This window comes from Brassica napus, chromosome A7 (genome assembly GCF_020379485.1).
Source record: "Brassica napus cultivar Da-Ae chromosome A7, Da-Ae, whole genome shotgun sequence".
NCBI classification, from domain to species: Eukaryota; Viridiplantae; Streptophyta; class Magnoliopsida; order Brassicales; family Brassicaceae; genus Brassica; species Brassica napus.
In genome coordinates, this window is record NC_063440.1 from 14,307,473 (window position 1) to 14,323,034 (window position 15,562).

The window sequence follows — 15,562 nt, forward strand, 5'->3', positions numbered from 1 at the left end:
ACCAATTTTGGAATCGACCAGAAAATCAAGTCCCGTACTCTATTAGACATGAACTATATACCCGAACAACAAACCCGCCCCAACCCACCTCGAAGAAGAACGAACAATATTTTTGAAAAATGTGAAAAAGTAATTTTAATATGTTCTGTTAAATATATATTACATTGTAAGTATATTAATTTTATATGTTTAGGGTTGTATTAATTTCATTTTTAACATTTTATTTTTTTTAAAACTGTTTTATAAATTTAATTTAATTATTATGCCAAATTCTTGTAAACAAATTTATTTTATTTTATGGGATAATGGTTTAGATAAACAAATTTCAAAATTGAGTTTTAAATACTCGATTTGATTCCTTGAATATTCTTATTTGTTGGATGTATACTGACTACTGAGAAAAAAAATGATACAATCTTTGTTATTAGGTAACAAATCGAATTAAGTAAGGTTTGGCTCCGGATTAGTAGGTAATTTAAATGGTGATTAAATCCAGAATCTAGATATAATATGTTCCAGATTATTAGGAAACAAAGAGCGGATAAAATTGAACTAACTTAATTCTTTGTTGTTGCAAACATATTCGCATTTGTTAGTTAAGATATATTGTTGCAGTTATAAATTTGAAGCATGGGAGTGGACCCCGATTCTTAAGCCGTATTGTGGTGGTTACATTGAGAAATATAGATTCGAATGGGTTAAAATAAATAAAGTATGTTTCGTTGAAATAATAGTTGGACCAAACAAAAATCAACTGGTCATGCTGCAGAATTAATAGAATAGATTTATAGTTAGATATAAAACAATTTATAGTTAAATGTTAATCAGACGAATAAATATATTTTCTAAAATATATGTGAATGTTTTTAAAATTTAACACAACAATAAGCAAATTTATTTTTAAAATTTAAAATTTGATAATTGAATATACATTAATAATATTTTGTTTATATGTTATATTTGATAATTGATATAAGTAATTATAATAAAATTCTCAAAAATAAAATATATTTTGAAAACATAAGATAATTCTTAAATATGTTGTGTTTTATCTGAAATAATATTTTTATTATAAAATATAAAATTTGTTTGATTTATCTTTTTAAAAACATAGTTAATAATTTATTATGTTGATTTTGATTTAATAGTTATAAACAAATAAATATCTATAAGACTACTATGCCCGCATGTGCGGGCAGAACACCTAGTATTTATGATAAAATAAAGAATTTGGAAAAATATGGAGCAAATAATTTTAACACAAAATAAGGCTGAAATATGCAAATCGTTAAAGAAATAAACTTTGGGCCCATTATTTATATAACATAAAAAATCGAGGGCTTCACTGTCATAAACAATACTCTAAAGGGTAATTTCGAAATAAATAAAAGAGTTGGATCATCCTGAAATATATGAACGAATAGGGAGAGTTAGGTAATATATAGCGGCAAATCGGTAGAACAACAGAAACTCCATGCCAAATACGATAAAATCGAAAATATACAAAAACAGATCGGGGATGATGCCACCAACCGACAAAAGCAGGTATGAATATGAGCGAGTGATGTACTGATGTGTAGTGAAGAGACGTCGCCACGATTCAACAGAGATAACGATCTCACTTCAGTCAACAGGATCGAGAGCAATCACCAAGTTTCCATTCACTTAAAAAAAAGTGTGTTTGTTTGTTTGTTTTGTAATTCTATAATAATCCGACAACGACGGCGATGCCAGGCGGAACATTCCGAGTCTTCTGTGTCGGAACAGCCGACACGAAGCTCGATGAGCTACGGTTCCTTGCCGGATCAGTTCGATCAAACATCGCGGCCTTCTCCAACAGCAACTCATCTCCCAAGGTACACTCTAGTGGATCATAAAACAGTTTGGTTTGAGATCTCTTCCTTCTGACATGTTAATTAGTTTGATCAGGTTGAGGTTGTGATTGTGGACGTTTCGGCCAGTCCTGATCATAAGGAAGTGGAGAATGTCCCCGACTTTGCATTCGTTAAAAGAGATCAACTTCTATCATCCTATGGATCAGCCAAACTTCCAGACGATAGAGGCGAGGCGGTTGCTATAATGAGCCAATGCCTTGAGAATTTTCTTAAGCTAGCCGTTGAGGATAAATCTCTCGCTGGGGCTATTGGCCTCGGCGGGAGCGGAGGAACGTCTCTCATCTCCTCCGCTTTCAGGTCTCTCTCCATCGGCGTACCAAAGGCCATTGTCTCCACAGTGGCCAGCGGTCAAACCGAGCCTTACGTTGGGACCTCTGATTTGGTTTTGATCCCTTCCGTGGTCGATGTCTGCGGTCTCAACAGCGTTAGCAAAGTTGTTTTTTCAAATGCCGCCGCTTCTTTCGCCGGTATGGTTCTCGGGAGGCTTACAATCTCCCCCGCTAGCGACGACAACAAGGGAAAATGTACTGTGGGCATCACTATGTTCGGGGTGACGACTCCCTGCGTCAACGCTGTTCAGCGAATATTAACAAGGCAAGGTTACGAGACGCTTGTGTTTCACGCCACGGGTGTCGGTGGCAGAGCGATGGAGTCTTTGGTTGAGCAAGGGTTTATTCAGGGAGTGATGGATGTTACAACAACCGAGGTTGCGGACCATGTGGTCGGAGGAGTGATGGCGTGCGATAGTTCCCGTTTCGATGTTATCATAGAGAAAAGAATACCTTTGGTGTTAAGTGTAGGGGCCTTGGACATGGTGAACTTTGGTGGCAAAGATACTATACCTTCTCATTTTCAAACAAGAAAGATTCATGTTCACAATGAACAGGTGCGTAAGTTGCTTCTTTGAGTTTTTTTCTTCTGTTTTTTTAGTAATAGCTGAGTATGTTTGGTTGTTTCTGTCTTTGGCAGGTTTCTCTTATAAGAACAACAGTAGAAGAGAACAAAAAGTTCGCAAGGTTTATTGCAGATAAACTGAACAAATCAACATCAAAAGTGAGGGTTTGCCTTCCAGAGAGAGGCGTCTCGGCACTGGATGCTCCAGGGATGCCTTTCTGGGATCCGGAAGCCAGTGGCACTCTCGTAAATGAACTGCAAAGTCTTATTCATGCAAATGAAGACAGACAGGTTTATTTCCTTATTCAACTAAATAATCTTGTTTGTCTTCACTTACTTGAATAATGAAAGGTTGTCTTGTTTGACAGGTCAATAAATATTCATACCACATCAATGACCCTGAGTTTGCAGAGGCATTGGTTGCTTCATTTCTCGATATCTGTCCTACAACCTTCGCACCCCGCTCTGAGGGATGCTCTGAAACGGCTTCAACTAGAGAGCCTGATGTGCCTAAGCCTGAAAGGATTCCATACAGTCCTAAAAGTTTCCCCAATGCAAAACCAGGTTTCGTTTTTTCCTTTTCCTATTTGATAAGGAGTTGGATGTTTGGACTAAAAAGCTTTTACTTAATCATCATGATTGGGGTCCAGAAACACTAGAACGAACTCAGAGCATTTTGGGAAGGCTAAGAGATCAAATAGAGAAGGGAGTAGCAATAATAGGGGGAGGAGCTGGGACGGGAATATCTGCAAAGTTTGAGGAAGCTGGTGGGATTGATCTGATAGTGATATACAACTCTGGACGTTTCCGGATGGCTGGAAGAGGATCTTTAGCTGGCTTACTTCCATTCGCTGATGCCAACGCCGTCGTCCTCGAAATGGCCAATGAAGTTTTGCCTGTTAAGTGTTTCTTACTCAATGAGCAAAAACATCTCTTTTCCAGTTACTTACTCATGGCTCTTTATCCAGGTAGTGAAGGCGGTGCCGGTTCTTGCTGGGGTATGCGCTACTGATCCGTTTCGACGTATGGACTATTTTCTGAAGCAGTTGGAGTCCATTGGGTTCGTTGGGGTCCAGAACTTTCCAACCGTCGGTCTCTTTGATGGTAATTTTAGACAAAATCTTGAGGAGACCGGAATGGGATATGGGTAAGCTAGCTACAAACCTTTTCAAGAATCACTTGTGTGAGTTTGTTTAAATTTCTCTCCAATTAATGGTCGGGTGGTTGCAGGCTGGAAGTTGAGATGATCGCAGAGGCGCATAGAATGGGGCTGTTGACGACTCCATATGCTTTCAACCCAAAAGAAGGAGAAGAGATGGCGAAAGCAGGAGCTGATATAATAGTAGCACACATGGGTCTTACTACTTCTGGGAATATCGGGGCGAAGACCGCAGTGTCGATGGAAGAAAGCGTGGTTCGTGTACAAGCTATTGCAGATGCTGCTCGTAGATTCAACCCGGACATCATAGTGCTCTGCCACGGAGGTATTAGTAGTTTTTTCACGAGTCAAATAGTTACTGTTTGGTTGGTAGTAAACTCTTTTTTTTTGTGCGTGTGTATGGTTAGGTCCGATATCGGGACCAGAGGAGGCGGAGTATGTGTTGAAGAGAACAAAAGGTTGTGTACATGGATTCTATGGAGCATCAAGCATGGAAAGGCTACCTGTAGAGCAGGCTATAACAAGCACTGTTCAAAAATACAAGTCCATTGCGATGAAGTGAGGTGAATAAAGAGTAAGTTCACTTGCATGTATGTAGTGTGTTTCCTCTTTTTGTCTATTGTGGCGTTTGTTGCATTTGGTTTTCTTTGGTTGCCTATGCTTCTTTCTCTTCTCTTACTATCTCTACTTGTGTAATATACTACGTTTAGTTGATGTTTCTATATTTTTGAAATATAATAAATCCGTTTCAATCATTATCTCTTCAGTTTTTTTTTTGCTGGGAAAAATAATAATAATTTGACAATATACTGAGGAGAATTGTAGGCTAGAATTTTGGTCAACGTTTGGAAACGAAAAAGAAAGGTAACAGGGGGAACCAAACATGGGATCACTTGTTAATCTTGGCTATTGCTATGAAGCTATTTACTAGTACCTACTTGGTCACGTTCTGAACTTGAGTCTCTTAGCTCTGGGAGCAGCAGCAGCAGCTACATCATAAGTCGACAACCTTTTGGAGGGGTCGTGAAGGTATAAGCAACTCTCCCCGAGCTTACACCCTCTGCCTCTTCCGAAAAACATGCATGGTTTCTGAGACTTTACCTTAACTGCTAGTGCTTTCTTCTTGTCATCGTTATTATTATTATTATTATCAAATCGTCTTTTGTTATTGTTAGTTGCCGGAGCAACAACACCCCCGTGTTCCCTGATAAGGTTTTTGAAATAGTCATCACGTGTTATGTTCATCGCGTAAGCACTTTGAGCATCTGTTCCAGTTCCCGCTGATTCCTCGACCCTACTCATATTCCAAGTGCCGGATCTACATTGGGGTTCTGAGACTACTACTGAGCTTGTTTCCAGGGATTTTTCAACTCTCGGCAATGGCTTGACCGCACAAGACGATGGATAAGTGTTCAAAACAAGGGGAGCCATCGGCTGAGTAGGTACATGAGAAACAATGGACTGTGCAGCCGCCAAAAAAGGGGTAACACCGTTTCCAGGAGGTGAGTTGGCCGAGGAAGTAGTGACATGTTGAGGAGGTGGTTTGGTGGTGTTGTTGTTATTCCCAGTCTCAAGTGGTTTAGCAGCAGCATTCAAGAGGTTGTTGATGATAGTGGGGTCAGTGAGAAACTTGACAAGTAAATCCGCATTGACTAGACTCCCCTGTTCCTTGGTATTCAACAAGGCAGCCAGAGCAGTTAGGCTCAAGTCAGGTCCAAGCCCAAAAAAAGATGGGGAAGCGATGGAGGATTGAAGAGCAGGTTGTTCGTCGTCGTCCTCAATGGGAGTGACACGGATGGTAGGAGTATTGGTGTCATCAACTTGTACAGCCGCCGGTGAGATGAAAGGACTACATGAAAACGGATTAGAGACACATAATGAGATATGAGATAAAAAAAAAAGACAAGACATTTGCAATATCTATATTTAGAAAAAAGAAGAAAGTGGCTACCGGGAATGGATGAGAGAGCGGTGTGGATAGAAACCTTCCAAGACTTTTGCAATCCTCAAATTTTCAGAACCCGTTTCTGTGCTATCTTCACCACTTGCAACAAGCAAATGGTTACTGAGAATAAACTGTTTGTTTTAGCAGCAAAAAGAATAGTAGTTTAAGAGGTTAATGAAAACATAACATAAAGAAGAGCTTGCAATTGAGGAAAGAATTTAAAATTACTTTTGGTGGGAGTTTCCATTTAATGAGGGGAATGTTAGGAGGCCTCGTTGAATACATACACAGTTCCACGTTGGAGATCCTTGGATGCCTTTGATTTGCTACATGTTTGTGCTCCAACTTTGGCTGGATAATCTTCTGTTTTAAACATCTTTACCTGTTGTCATAATTAATTTTTTTTTGTTTAGTAAACAATTAATTATACTATTACTTATTTAGATAGAAAACCTAGTAATCTCACCTCTGAACCACGACAAATAAAAGTGTGAATTTAAATGATTTTGAGTCTCATTTTACCTCAATAATAATTAGACTCCTCAAGCGAAAAGAAAGAAGAAGAATTGTTATGTGAATTTGTTGTTCAAAATTAAAGTTTTCTTTTTGAAACATGTTCCTAATTTTAGTTAGGTTCCTTTACTAGCGTGAAAGATGATGACATGTATATTATTCTCTTCGTTCGAATTAAAAATAAATTTAAATTCAGTCAAATCAATTATTTTCTTCTGATTTTTGGCTACAAGTATTACCATTGTTAATAAACAGTGAGATATAACTGCTGCTTCTAACTTCAGCAAGTGGTTTAAGTCGAATCAATTAATTTTTTTCACAAAAGAAGATAAGAGCATGTTTAATGAGAGATTATTTAGGTGAATTTCTTAGTGGAATATAAGAACATGTTTTTTAACTTTTAATTAAAAAAGCTAAGAACCTGAAAGAATATCGTCAATGAATATAATTTTTTTTAGTTAAAAATTAAAAACAGATTATTATACTCTCTTTGTTCCTGAAAAAAAGATTTTCTAGAGTATTCATGCATACTAAGGAAACAATTAATTTTTTATAATTGAATTTATTATTTATTTTACTATACATTTTTCAATAAATATCAACCAATGGTATTCAACCAATTCAAATATTTTCAATTAATGTTTTTTAAAAGTATATAATTTTTCAACATTAACTACTAAAAGTACCTTAAAACTTTAGAAAATCTATCATTTTGAAACAAAAAATAAATTTCGAAAATCCTACGACTTTCAGGAATAGAGGGAGTATTTCGCTAAGAACCTCACCCTAAAAAGTTACCATTAATGATGCTCTAAAGAACCTGGGAGGGATATCGTCAATGAAAACATCACACTCTTTCTTCTTTCTTTTTGGTTTTTTTTTTAATAGAAAGGGTGGATATACCTGACAAAGCATACTATCTGATGGCCATGAAACCCTTGCTTTCTTCACATTACTACCCATTTCGTTCTAAACGATTTCTTTCAAAAAAAGCAATCTTATTTTCCTATAGACCTATACACTCTGTCGAGAGAGAGATGAGTCTTAAAAGAAAAAGTGAAGAGACTTCGGCGATACGATTTGTGTTGTGTGGAAAAACCCTAAAATATGCAACCCTCTCCTAATTTTATTGACTAGACTTCACAGTCAATACTATATATAAATAGAGCCGGCTGCCCTGCCTGTGTCCCCCTCACATTCCTAATCATATTCTACTAAATTTTTATTAGACTTTCCATTACAATTACAAATTTTAGAACTCTTTTTTTTAACTACCTCTTTTTAGTGGTTATGTTTTCTCTGTTAACCTTTACTTTCTCCAATTTTTTAATATAAATTGTTTTAGAAAAAAATTTATGTTCCAAATTAAATTATATGACGTTTTCAGTTTTCTATGTAAAATTTATTAACATTTAATGTTATATGACCAATGATAATATACTTTCTATTTTATTATTGGTTGGTTTGTGGTTAGATAAATAGTTAGTGATGTTTTTGTTTAGAAAATATAAAAAATTAGTGATTTTTTTAATTTATATGCACAATTTTAAAACAAACGGAACTAATATTTATTAACTCTCCAAAATTCGAAATTGTATATAATTAAAATGGCTTTAGGGACAGGCAATTACTAAAGTCCACTATGTGTTTTATTCTCCTCAACGTAAGAGCTCGTAGGTATTCAAGCCCACTAGGGCCACTACCATTTGAACTGCCCATGTTTACGTTGATCATTTAATTAAATCACATTCCGTCAACGCTTGCCGGCGATTTGCCAAACAGCTACGACTTTACGTAGCGTTACTACAGCTTCACTCTTCAATTTACCAAACTAACCCCACCTCCTTCTCTCACTTTCTTCCATGGTCTCTTATATATATAAGGTGGTGTTACTAGGAGCTTAAAATATCAAACACACCTCACCTCTCAATGGCCTCCCAAGACAATGTGTCCAGATCCGAAGCTCCTAATGCCAGTGATTCTCACATTGCGCTGACTAAGGTTGCACTTGTCACCGGGATCACCGGTCAGGACGGATCATACCTGACGGAGTTCCTGCTCCAAAAAGGCTACGAGGTCCACGGCCTGATCCGACGATCCTCAAATTACAACACTCAGCGTATCAACCATATCTACGTCGATCCCCACAACGCCAACAAAGCTCGCATGAAGCTCCACTACGCTGATCTCTCTGATGCCTCCTCCCTCCGCCGTTGGCTCGACGTCATCAAGCCTGACGAGGTCTACAACCTTGCTGCTCAGTCCCACGTTGCTGTCTCCTTTGAGATCCCTGACTACACTGCTGATGTCGTTGCTACGGGAGCTCTCCGCCTCCTGGAGGCTGTGAGGTCTCACATGGCTGACAATGGCCGTAACATCAAGTACTACCAGGCCGGATCCTCGGAGATGTTCGGGTCAACTCCTCCTCCGCAATCTGAGACGACGCCGTTTCACCCGAGATCTCCTTACGCTGCCTCCAAATGCGCTGCTCATTGGTACACAGTCAACTACCGAGAAGCATACGGCCTGTACGCCTGCAACGGGATCCTATTCAACCACGAGTCACCCCGCCGAGGCGAGAACTTCGTGACTAGGAAAATAACCAGGGCCCTGGGGAGGATCAAGGTCGGACTACAGACCAAGCTCTTCCTGGGAAACATACAGGCGTCAAGGGACTGGGGGTTCGCGGGGGACTACGTGGAGGCAATGTGGCTGATGCTGCAGCAGGAGAAACCAGATGACTACGTGGTGGCAACTGAGGAGTCTCACACGGTCGAGGAGTTTCTGGAAGTGTCCTTCGGGTACCTCGGGCTCAGCTGGAAAGACCACGTGGAGATAGACAAGAGGTACTTCAGGCCAACGGAGGTTGACAATCTGAAAGGCGACGCGAGCAAGGCGAAGGAAGCGTTGAAGTGGAAGCCCAAAGTAGGGTTCGAGCAGCTGGTGAAGATGATGGTGGACGAAGATCTGGAGATGGCTAAGAGGGAGAAAGTGCTCGTTGATGCTGGTTACATTGACGCTCAGCAGCAACCTTAAAACTTGGCCAAACTAAAAAACAGGCTTTACCATTATGTGAATCTAATATTCTGTTTTAAGTTTTTTTTTTTCTTTCCATTTTCTTGTTTGATTTTGTATGAAAGCGAATAACATATGAATTTTCCTACGTTACAACAAATAGCTTCCTATTGTTCACGAGCGATTATACAAATAGGAAAACAAACTTAACAAAACAAGTTCTGAAAGCGTAAAGTAGAAAACAAAAACACAAAGGAGATGGAACAATAGAACCATCATCTTGCATTTATGCAAAAATCAAAGACTAGTGGGAAGTATACAGCCAATCTTATCAATGGTCACACAAGAGTATTGACTCTTTTACGCCTCTTGTTTAGAAGAGAGAGTACTGACCGAATCAGGAGGTGCAAGAACAAAGGGAGTCACTGTTGACCTAAGAGATTCAGGTCCCTCAGAGTTAATTCTTTTACATAATGAGTCGCAGTTGTTGATCACCTCAGTCAACCTTCCTTTAAGCTCCCCAAGCTCCACCTGCAGTCCATGAACTAACAAGAAGAATATATATATATCTAGTTAAAGTGTATACTTCAACAAGGGATGAATGATATTATATATAGGTAGGGTACCTTGAGATAAATGGTGGGAAGTGGTCCTCATAGCGGAAACGGAGTGGTTAAACCTCTGTAGAAGTTTAGTGGCCAAAGCATCTGCCACTTCAATCTTGTTTTCTATTTCTTCCTAGATACATGAAGAATAAACATGGTTATAAATAATTCATTTACAAACAAAAGTATGAGAAGAAAGAGGCACATACAGATGCAGTTCAGTTAAAAGAAAATGTAACATAAAAGAAGAAAATGGGGGGGCAGAGGGACCTGTCTGGTGGTAATATCTTGAGCTTTGCTGTCTTGCCATTCACGGTAAATGGAGAAAAGCTCAACAAGTATTTGAGGATCCACCGTATCTTCTGGCAAAGGAAACAGTGAGAGCAAGAAATTTGATTAGGAAAAAAAAAACGAAAAGGAGAAAACAAACATATAAAAATTAATAAGGTATAAAGATACAAACTCACTGGAAGAGGAGCTCGATAAAGCTTTCCTCACCAATATGTCTGTTAAGCTACTTTCCCTGGGAGGAGCTGACTTTAATATTGGACTACTCTGCCAAAATTACAATTTTTTTAAATCAACAGTGTTTGATGTTAGTTAGTAGTTAGTTAGTAGTAACTCACAACTGTTAGGGATTTAAGATTATCGAGAATGGGATCCACTTTCTCGGATCGTTGAGAGATGGTTGTTATCACATCTCCACCTCCTCTATTCTCCTGTTAATTCATTCCAAGGGTTAACCGAGCCAGATGGCTTAATAATCAAATCTAGAATTATCTAATTATTACCTGAGCGCCTAATAGCGTTGAATCTGATGCCCCCATGTGATTGTTAACGAACTTTGGAATCCAATTGTTTGTTTGTTTGTTTCAGCGCAGGTCTGGTTCCCCCGAGGAGAATGAAAGAGAGATTAGCTATTTCAACTTAAGACAGAAAAACTTCATGGCGTTTCATTTTTATGCAGTCCGACACCTTGCCGTTTCGAACTCCCTTTTCACGGTATTTAGACGACAGTATGTTTTGAAACAGATCAAGGTAACGACAGCACGTCGGATATTTAATGGGGGAGACAAAGCATGAGTTAAACTAACCATGCTTCACCGCGCACGCTAGACAAAGCCCATTTTATATGGGCCCACTTTTAGCCCACCTTACTAATTATTTAATTACTAAAAATGAAAAAACAAATCACACACCGAAATAAAGAACGTATTTTTCTTTAAGCCACTGCTTATACATTACACGAAAAACTCAGCAAGTGTAGAGCGTTGATTTTTATTAAGATCACACACCGAAATAAAGAACGTATTTTTCTTTAAGCCACTGCTTATACATTCCACTCTCATCTTCTGCTTATCCATCCAAAATCCTTCCCTTTCGTTGATTTTTATTAAGATCATATATAATTCCACGTAACGACAACGTTTCTTATGCATGCATGCATTGAACGGTATACTATCACCCCCTCCCAAAAACATTTTATTCTTCGCCACTCATCAAGAATTGAGACGCCACGAACTTATCAAGCGCTCTCCAATCCGTCATCCTCTTCTCAGCGCCAAGGTCATCTTCCCCCGTGCGGCTAGTTGTTTCCGGCAACTTTTCTGAGGCAAGAGAGGGGCTCTCCAGCTGAGGAAGCTGAGATAATTCATCATCACCCATGGATTTAAGGTAAGAGCCAAAGAATCCATCATCGACGATTTGGTTGGCCTCAGAGGGTAGTTCTTGCTTAAACGGTGTGACCGCTAGACCATCAGTGTTATGTTTGGCGCGCTTGATGAGGACGTTCTTGTCGAGAGGTTCCAAGAGGGTAGCGTCGTCGTATATGAAACAGTTTGGATCCCAAAGTTGTCTTCTTTTTGTCGGGACGGTCGTTCGTTTCTTAAATGCTCTACACACTACCCATCCTTCTTCCTGCTTCACCATTTTGATTCACATCATCAATAACTGACACTATTTTGTTTCTTTTACGTACTTTTCAGACCAAGAAAGAGACACGCAAAACACTAGAGCCTATATATGTGTAATAAAAACACTTTATTTTTCTACGTATGCATATAGTGGGAGCCCACTATAACTAGTATTGATCTAAAAGGTGAAACTTCTATAAAGTTAATTAAGAGAAAAAAGTACTGAAGAATACGTCATAATGTATAAATGTACCTGTTGAGGAGCGTTCTGGTGGGATTCTAGGCTGTAGTATTCATGGATGATCCAGTCGGATTTTTGGCCGTTGGGAGCTCGACCACGGTAAAAGACGAGAGTCTTTCTCATACCAATTAGTTTGGAGTTGAGGTAAACGGCCTTGTCCCGGCCTGTGGCTTTCCAGAAACCAGCCATGGTGGCTCGGTTAGTCCTCGTCCCAGTCGGATACTTCTTATCTTTGTGGCTAAAAAAGTACCACTCCTTTTGCTCCTCGTACCCTATCCTGCATCTCTCTACACGTGTATCCAGTATCATAGATCATATAACTATTTCAAATTACTACTTCTAGCATTAACTTATATGTGGATCGACATTGACCGCGCATGAATGATGGGTTGCTTTGATGTGTAATTGTGTATGTTTATTCATAAGTTATGAAAACCCTAATTTTTCCTTGGACATGTCTAGAGATGTACACTAATCTTATATATAGATAGATATATCAGATTCATAAATTGCATATATATATAAACACGGGACCGGACGTTTTAAAATATATTCTATATAAACGATTCATCATCAAATATATATTTATATATACGAGTATATGTATATGTATATATTGCGATTCAGAAGCATATAAGAGAGATATATATACCTTGTAAATCCCATGGTTCGATCTTGTAGAGATCAATTTCTCGGATAACATCGAGATCAATACTTTGGGATGCGACTTTCTTCTTGAGGTAATATCCAACAAGCTCTTCATCTGTCGGATGAAACCTAAAACCAGGCGGTATCGACGACTCTTGATCCACCAGCCCCATCATCTTTGATAAAATCTTCAAGTGTTTATATTTTGCTGGTTTCTTCTTGATCGAGCTAGCTAGAGAAGATCGACCATAGAAGAAACCCCAACCGACTCTATCAATAAAAACAGAGAGCGAGAAGATGCTAATTAGGTATAGAAAAGAGAGATATATGGACCGTCCACTTGAACGTCGACGTGTGTGGTTTGGACTTCAGAGTGTAATCATATGCTCATTTCGCGTTGGCCTCACTCACCATCACTGCTTCTATGCGTGCGCGTATACATATGCACATGTATTTATATACAAAATTGTATCTACGTTGTGGATATACATATATAGGTACTGAAATATGTGAATCTAATAATTAATATATGAAACCAAGGTAATGATTATGTTAGAACTTAGAATGGGGATATTGGAAAGGGAATTATTTTTATTTTTAAAAGGTGGGTGGCTCCGTTTTGAGGGAAACGGGAGAGAGAAGCTGAAAATATCATCATTTTGCTTGGTGTTACTTCATGCTCCAAATGATGTCTTCTTCTTCAATCCTGTATTCTCTATTTTTAAATTATATTTTCAATTCTTCCTCTTTATATATATTATTTTCCAAATATTGAAAAGAATAACTACTGGAATTACTGAAGATCGATGTCATATTGTTACATTTTCAGTTACAACATGACGTTTGTGTAGCTGATGTAACACCTTTCTTGTCTCTTTGTCGTTAATTCTCGTGTCAGCACTCTGATTTCTGTGTTCGTCAAAGGAATTACATGTTTCTCACTTACATTCCATCTCACGCCTGACGCCTACATATTATATACAAAGTTACAAACACATCTATATGTAGTGTATTTTACCTAGAAAGCTACTCAGTGACTCAGTGAACCGATGATCTGATCGAGTAAATAGCTTAATGAATATATATGCGTGAGTTTTTTTTTGTATGTTGGCCACCCAAAGGTGATTGTAGAACTAAAAATTAGGGTTTTGCGATGAATCCAAGGCTCATATCATCATATGGATCTCGTATTAAGCACAAGAAATCCTTGTGTTTGAAAGTCGTTGGATCGTTGTATAAGCCAATAATAAAGAGGATAAAGTAAAACAATAACATTAAATTAATGAGGGATGTATAATTTTATATACTAGCTACAAGCGACGTAGTAAATGGTCTAAAGACTCGCTTTTATAGAATTTGACAATGGACATTGTGGAGCCCTTCCGTTTGCGCATGGCTTTCATGGTTTATGTAATTAATTCTTATAGGAGTCAACTTCTACTAGGGGTAGTTTGGTCATTGTCAGCGCAGCTGGTGGAAGAAAAATGCGAAGAAAGAATGCTGGGGAAGAAGAAGAGAAGGTGAAGTGGAACACACGTGGCTAAGTCGTATTGGGTAAACTGCTATGCTCTTTACGTAGAAGGAAAACAAAGCGATGGGTTTGACTGTTTGAGTTGAGAGAGACTTGTGAGAGTAGCAAATAAACATACAAATACAATAAATCTACAATGGCCCCACATTACGCTCTTCGTCGTGATAAACATTCATACCTTACTCTTTATCAGTTGTATCTGAAGTTGTGAACCAGCGCTTTGACAAATAAACGTGATTTATTAATCATGCTCTGGTGTAAAAGGAAGTAATTAATATCCATTTCCCTATTCATCAGTTTTTTTCAATATAACCATGATCAAGGATTACATGATTGAAAATCATTCACTTATACACTCATACTAATTAACCCTGATCGATGAAACCTCTAGTGTTAGTGTTTTGACTTAAGCGCCGCTGATATATCTGAGAATGATGATACCTGAAGAAAATATACGCCTACATATTTATTAGGAACTGGTCCGGGTTAACACTCTATATATGATTACGGTAACTACGTTTTTAGCCAAATTTCTGTTGGGTTTTAATTACTTTAGTCACATGTTTTCCCCCTTTAGAGTATAGTCGATGTTGTTTTAACCCATCAAATGGTGATGTTGATGCAAACATAATCTTTGGGTTTCTCCTTCCACTGTTTAGTTGTTTGTTATGTAAAAATTCTTTTCCCAAAAGGTCTCGAGTTTGATTCATTTTTTGCAACAAAACTAATGTTAGAAGGAAGTAACCTAAAGGTTTGAAACTGGTGTTGAGGTAGAAATTCTTATTATGATTTCACTCTCTTAAGGTTTTTGTTCCAACATGAGTGTCTGTAGCAGCGCGTAACCGTTTTGGGTTGTGACAGCCTGTGCTTGACCAGCTGGCTTGTCCTCTCCCCTTTGCTTTACTTTTCCGTTCATCGCTTTAGTCTTATCCTCACTTGTGTTTTGTCTTGTGCAGGAAGAAGACCGTTAACTGAGGAGCAAAGCTCTGCGTTTTGTTTAAATCCGTATTGGGCTTTGCAGAAGTTGGGCTTGACCCATTTGTGATAATACTGGGTAGAAGAGAATTAGGGAAAATGATAGGCGAAGTGGCTGCAACCACATGGCTAGCAATGGAGTCCATCTCAATAGCTTTGATAGTAACTACATGGGATTTACTGACATCTTGGAAACAATGTTTAATCTCGTGTTCAACCTAACCATAT

General features: G+C 38.3%; 5 protein-coding genes across 6 annotated transcripts; 2 read left to right on the plus strand and 3 right to left on the minus strand.

Annotated features, from left to right (window-relative positions):
* Nucleotides 1–1,467: 1,467 nt before the first annotated feature.
* Nucleotides 1,468–4,703, plus strand: LOC106358477 (toMV susceptible protein tm-1(GCR26)-like). 2 transcript variants are annotated; one of them, XM_013798289.2, is made up of 8 exons: nt 1,468–1,856; nt 1,921–2,781; nt 2,865–3,080; nt 3,158–3,353; nt 3,440–3,687; nt 3,758–3,936; nt 4,020–4,273; nt 4,356–4,703. In XM_013798289.2, exons 1-8 carry the CDS (start codon nt 1,728–1,730, stop codon nt 4,508–4,510), a joined length of 2,238 nt encoding a protein of 745 aa, XP_013653743.1. In that variant the 5' UTR covers nt 1,468–1,727; the 3' UTR covers nt 4,511–4,703. The 2 variants fall into 2 exon arrangements, with proteins under 2 accessions (XP_013653743.1, XP_013653744.1); XM_013798290.3 differs by having other exon boundaries at nt 1,469–1,856; nt 1,930–2,781.
* On the minus strand, nt 4,584–6,178 carry LOC106355364 (zinc finger CCCH domain-containing protein 68-like). The gene is made up of 3 exons (XM_048735529.1): nt 6,122–6,178; nt 5,897–6,024; nt 4,584–5,797 (listed from the first exon to the last, which is right to left on the minus strand). Exons 1-3 carry the CDS (start codon nt 6,176–6,178, stop codon nt 4,891–4,893), a joined length of 1,092 nt encoding a protein of 363 aa, XP_048591486.1. The 3' UTR covers nt 4,584–4,890.
* Nucleotides 6,179–8,332: 2,154 nt separating this feature from the next.
* Nucleotides 8,333–9,442, plus strand: LOC106358475 (GDP-mannose 4,6 dehydratase 1-like). The gene has a single exon (XM_013798286.3). The coding sequence runs from the start codon at nt 8,336–8,338 to the stop codon at nt 9,440–9,442; it is 1,107 nt and encodes a 368-aa protein (XP_013653740.1). The 5' UTR covers nt 8,333–8,335.
* A 108-nt stretch (nt 9,443–9,550) lies between these two features.
* LOC106358476 lies at nt 9,551–10,955 on the minus strand. Its single transcript, XM_013798288.3, has 6 exons — nt 10,818–10,955; nt 10,653–10,745; nt 10,494–10,581; nt 10,297–10,385; nt 10,048–10,159; nt 9,551–9,966 (listed from the first exon to the last, which is right to left on the minus strand). Exons 1-6 carry the CDS (start codon nt 10,851–10,853, stop codon nt 9,782–9,784), a joined length of 603 nt encoding a protein of 200 aa, XP_013653742.1. The 5' UTR covers nt 10,854–10,955; the 3' UTR covers nt 9,551–9,781.
* On the minus strand, nt 10,296–13,302 carry LOC106356548 (NAC domain-containing protein 105). Its single transcript, XM_048736843.1, has 6 exons — nt 12,833–13,302; nt 12,193–12,467; nt 10,818–11,943; nt 10,653–10,745; nt 10,494–10,576; nt 10,296–10,388 (listed from the first exon to the last, which is right to left on the minus strand). The coding sequence occupies exons 1-3, from the start codon at nt 13,002–13,004 to the stop codon at nt 11,509–11,511; spliced, it is 882 nt and encodes a 293-aa protein (XP_048592800.1). The 5' UTR covers nt 13,005–13,302; the 3' UTR covers nt 10,296–10,388; nt 10,494–10,576; nt 10,653–10,745; nt 10,818–11,508.
* Nucleotides 13,303–15,562: the final 2,260 nt, after the last annotated feature.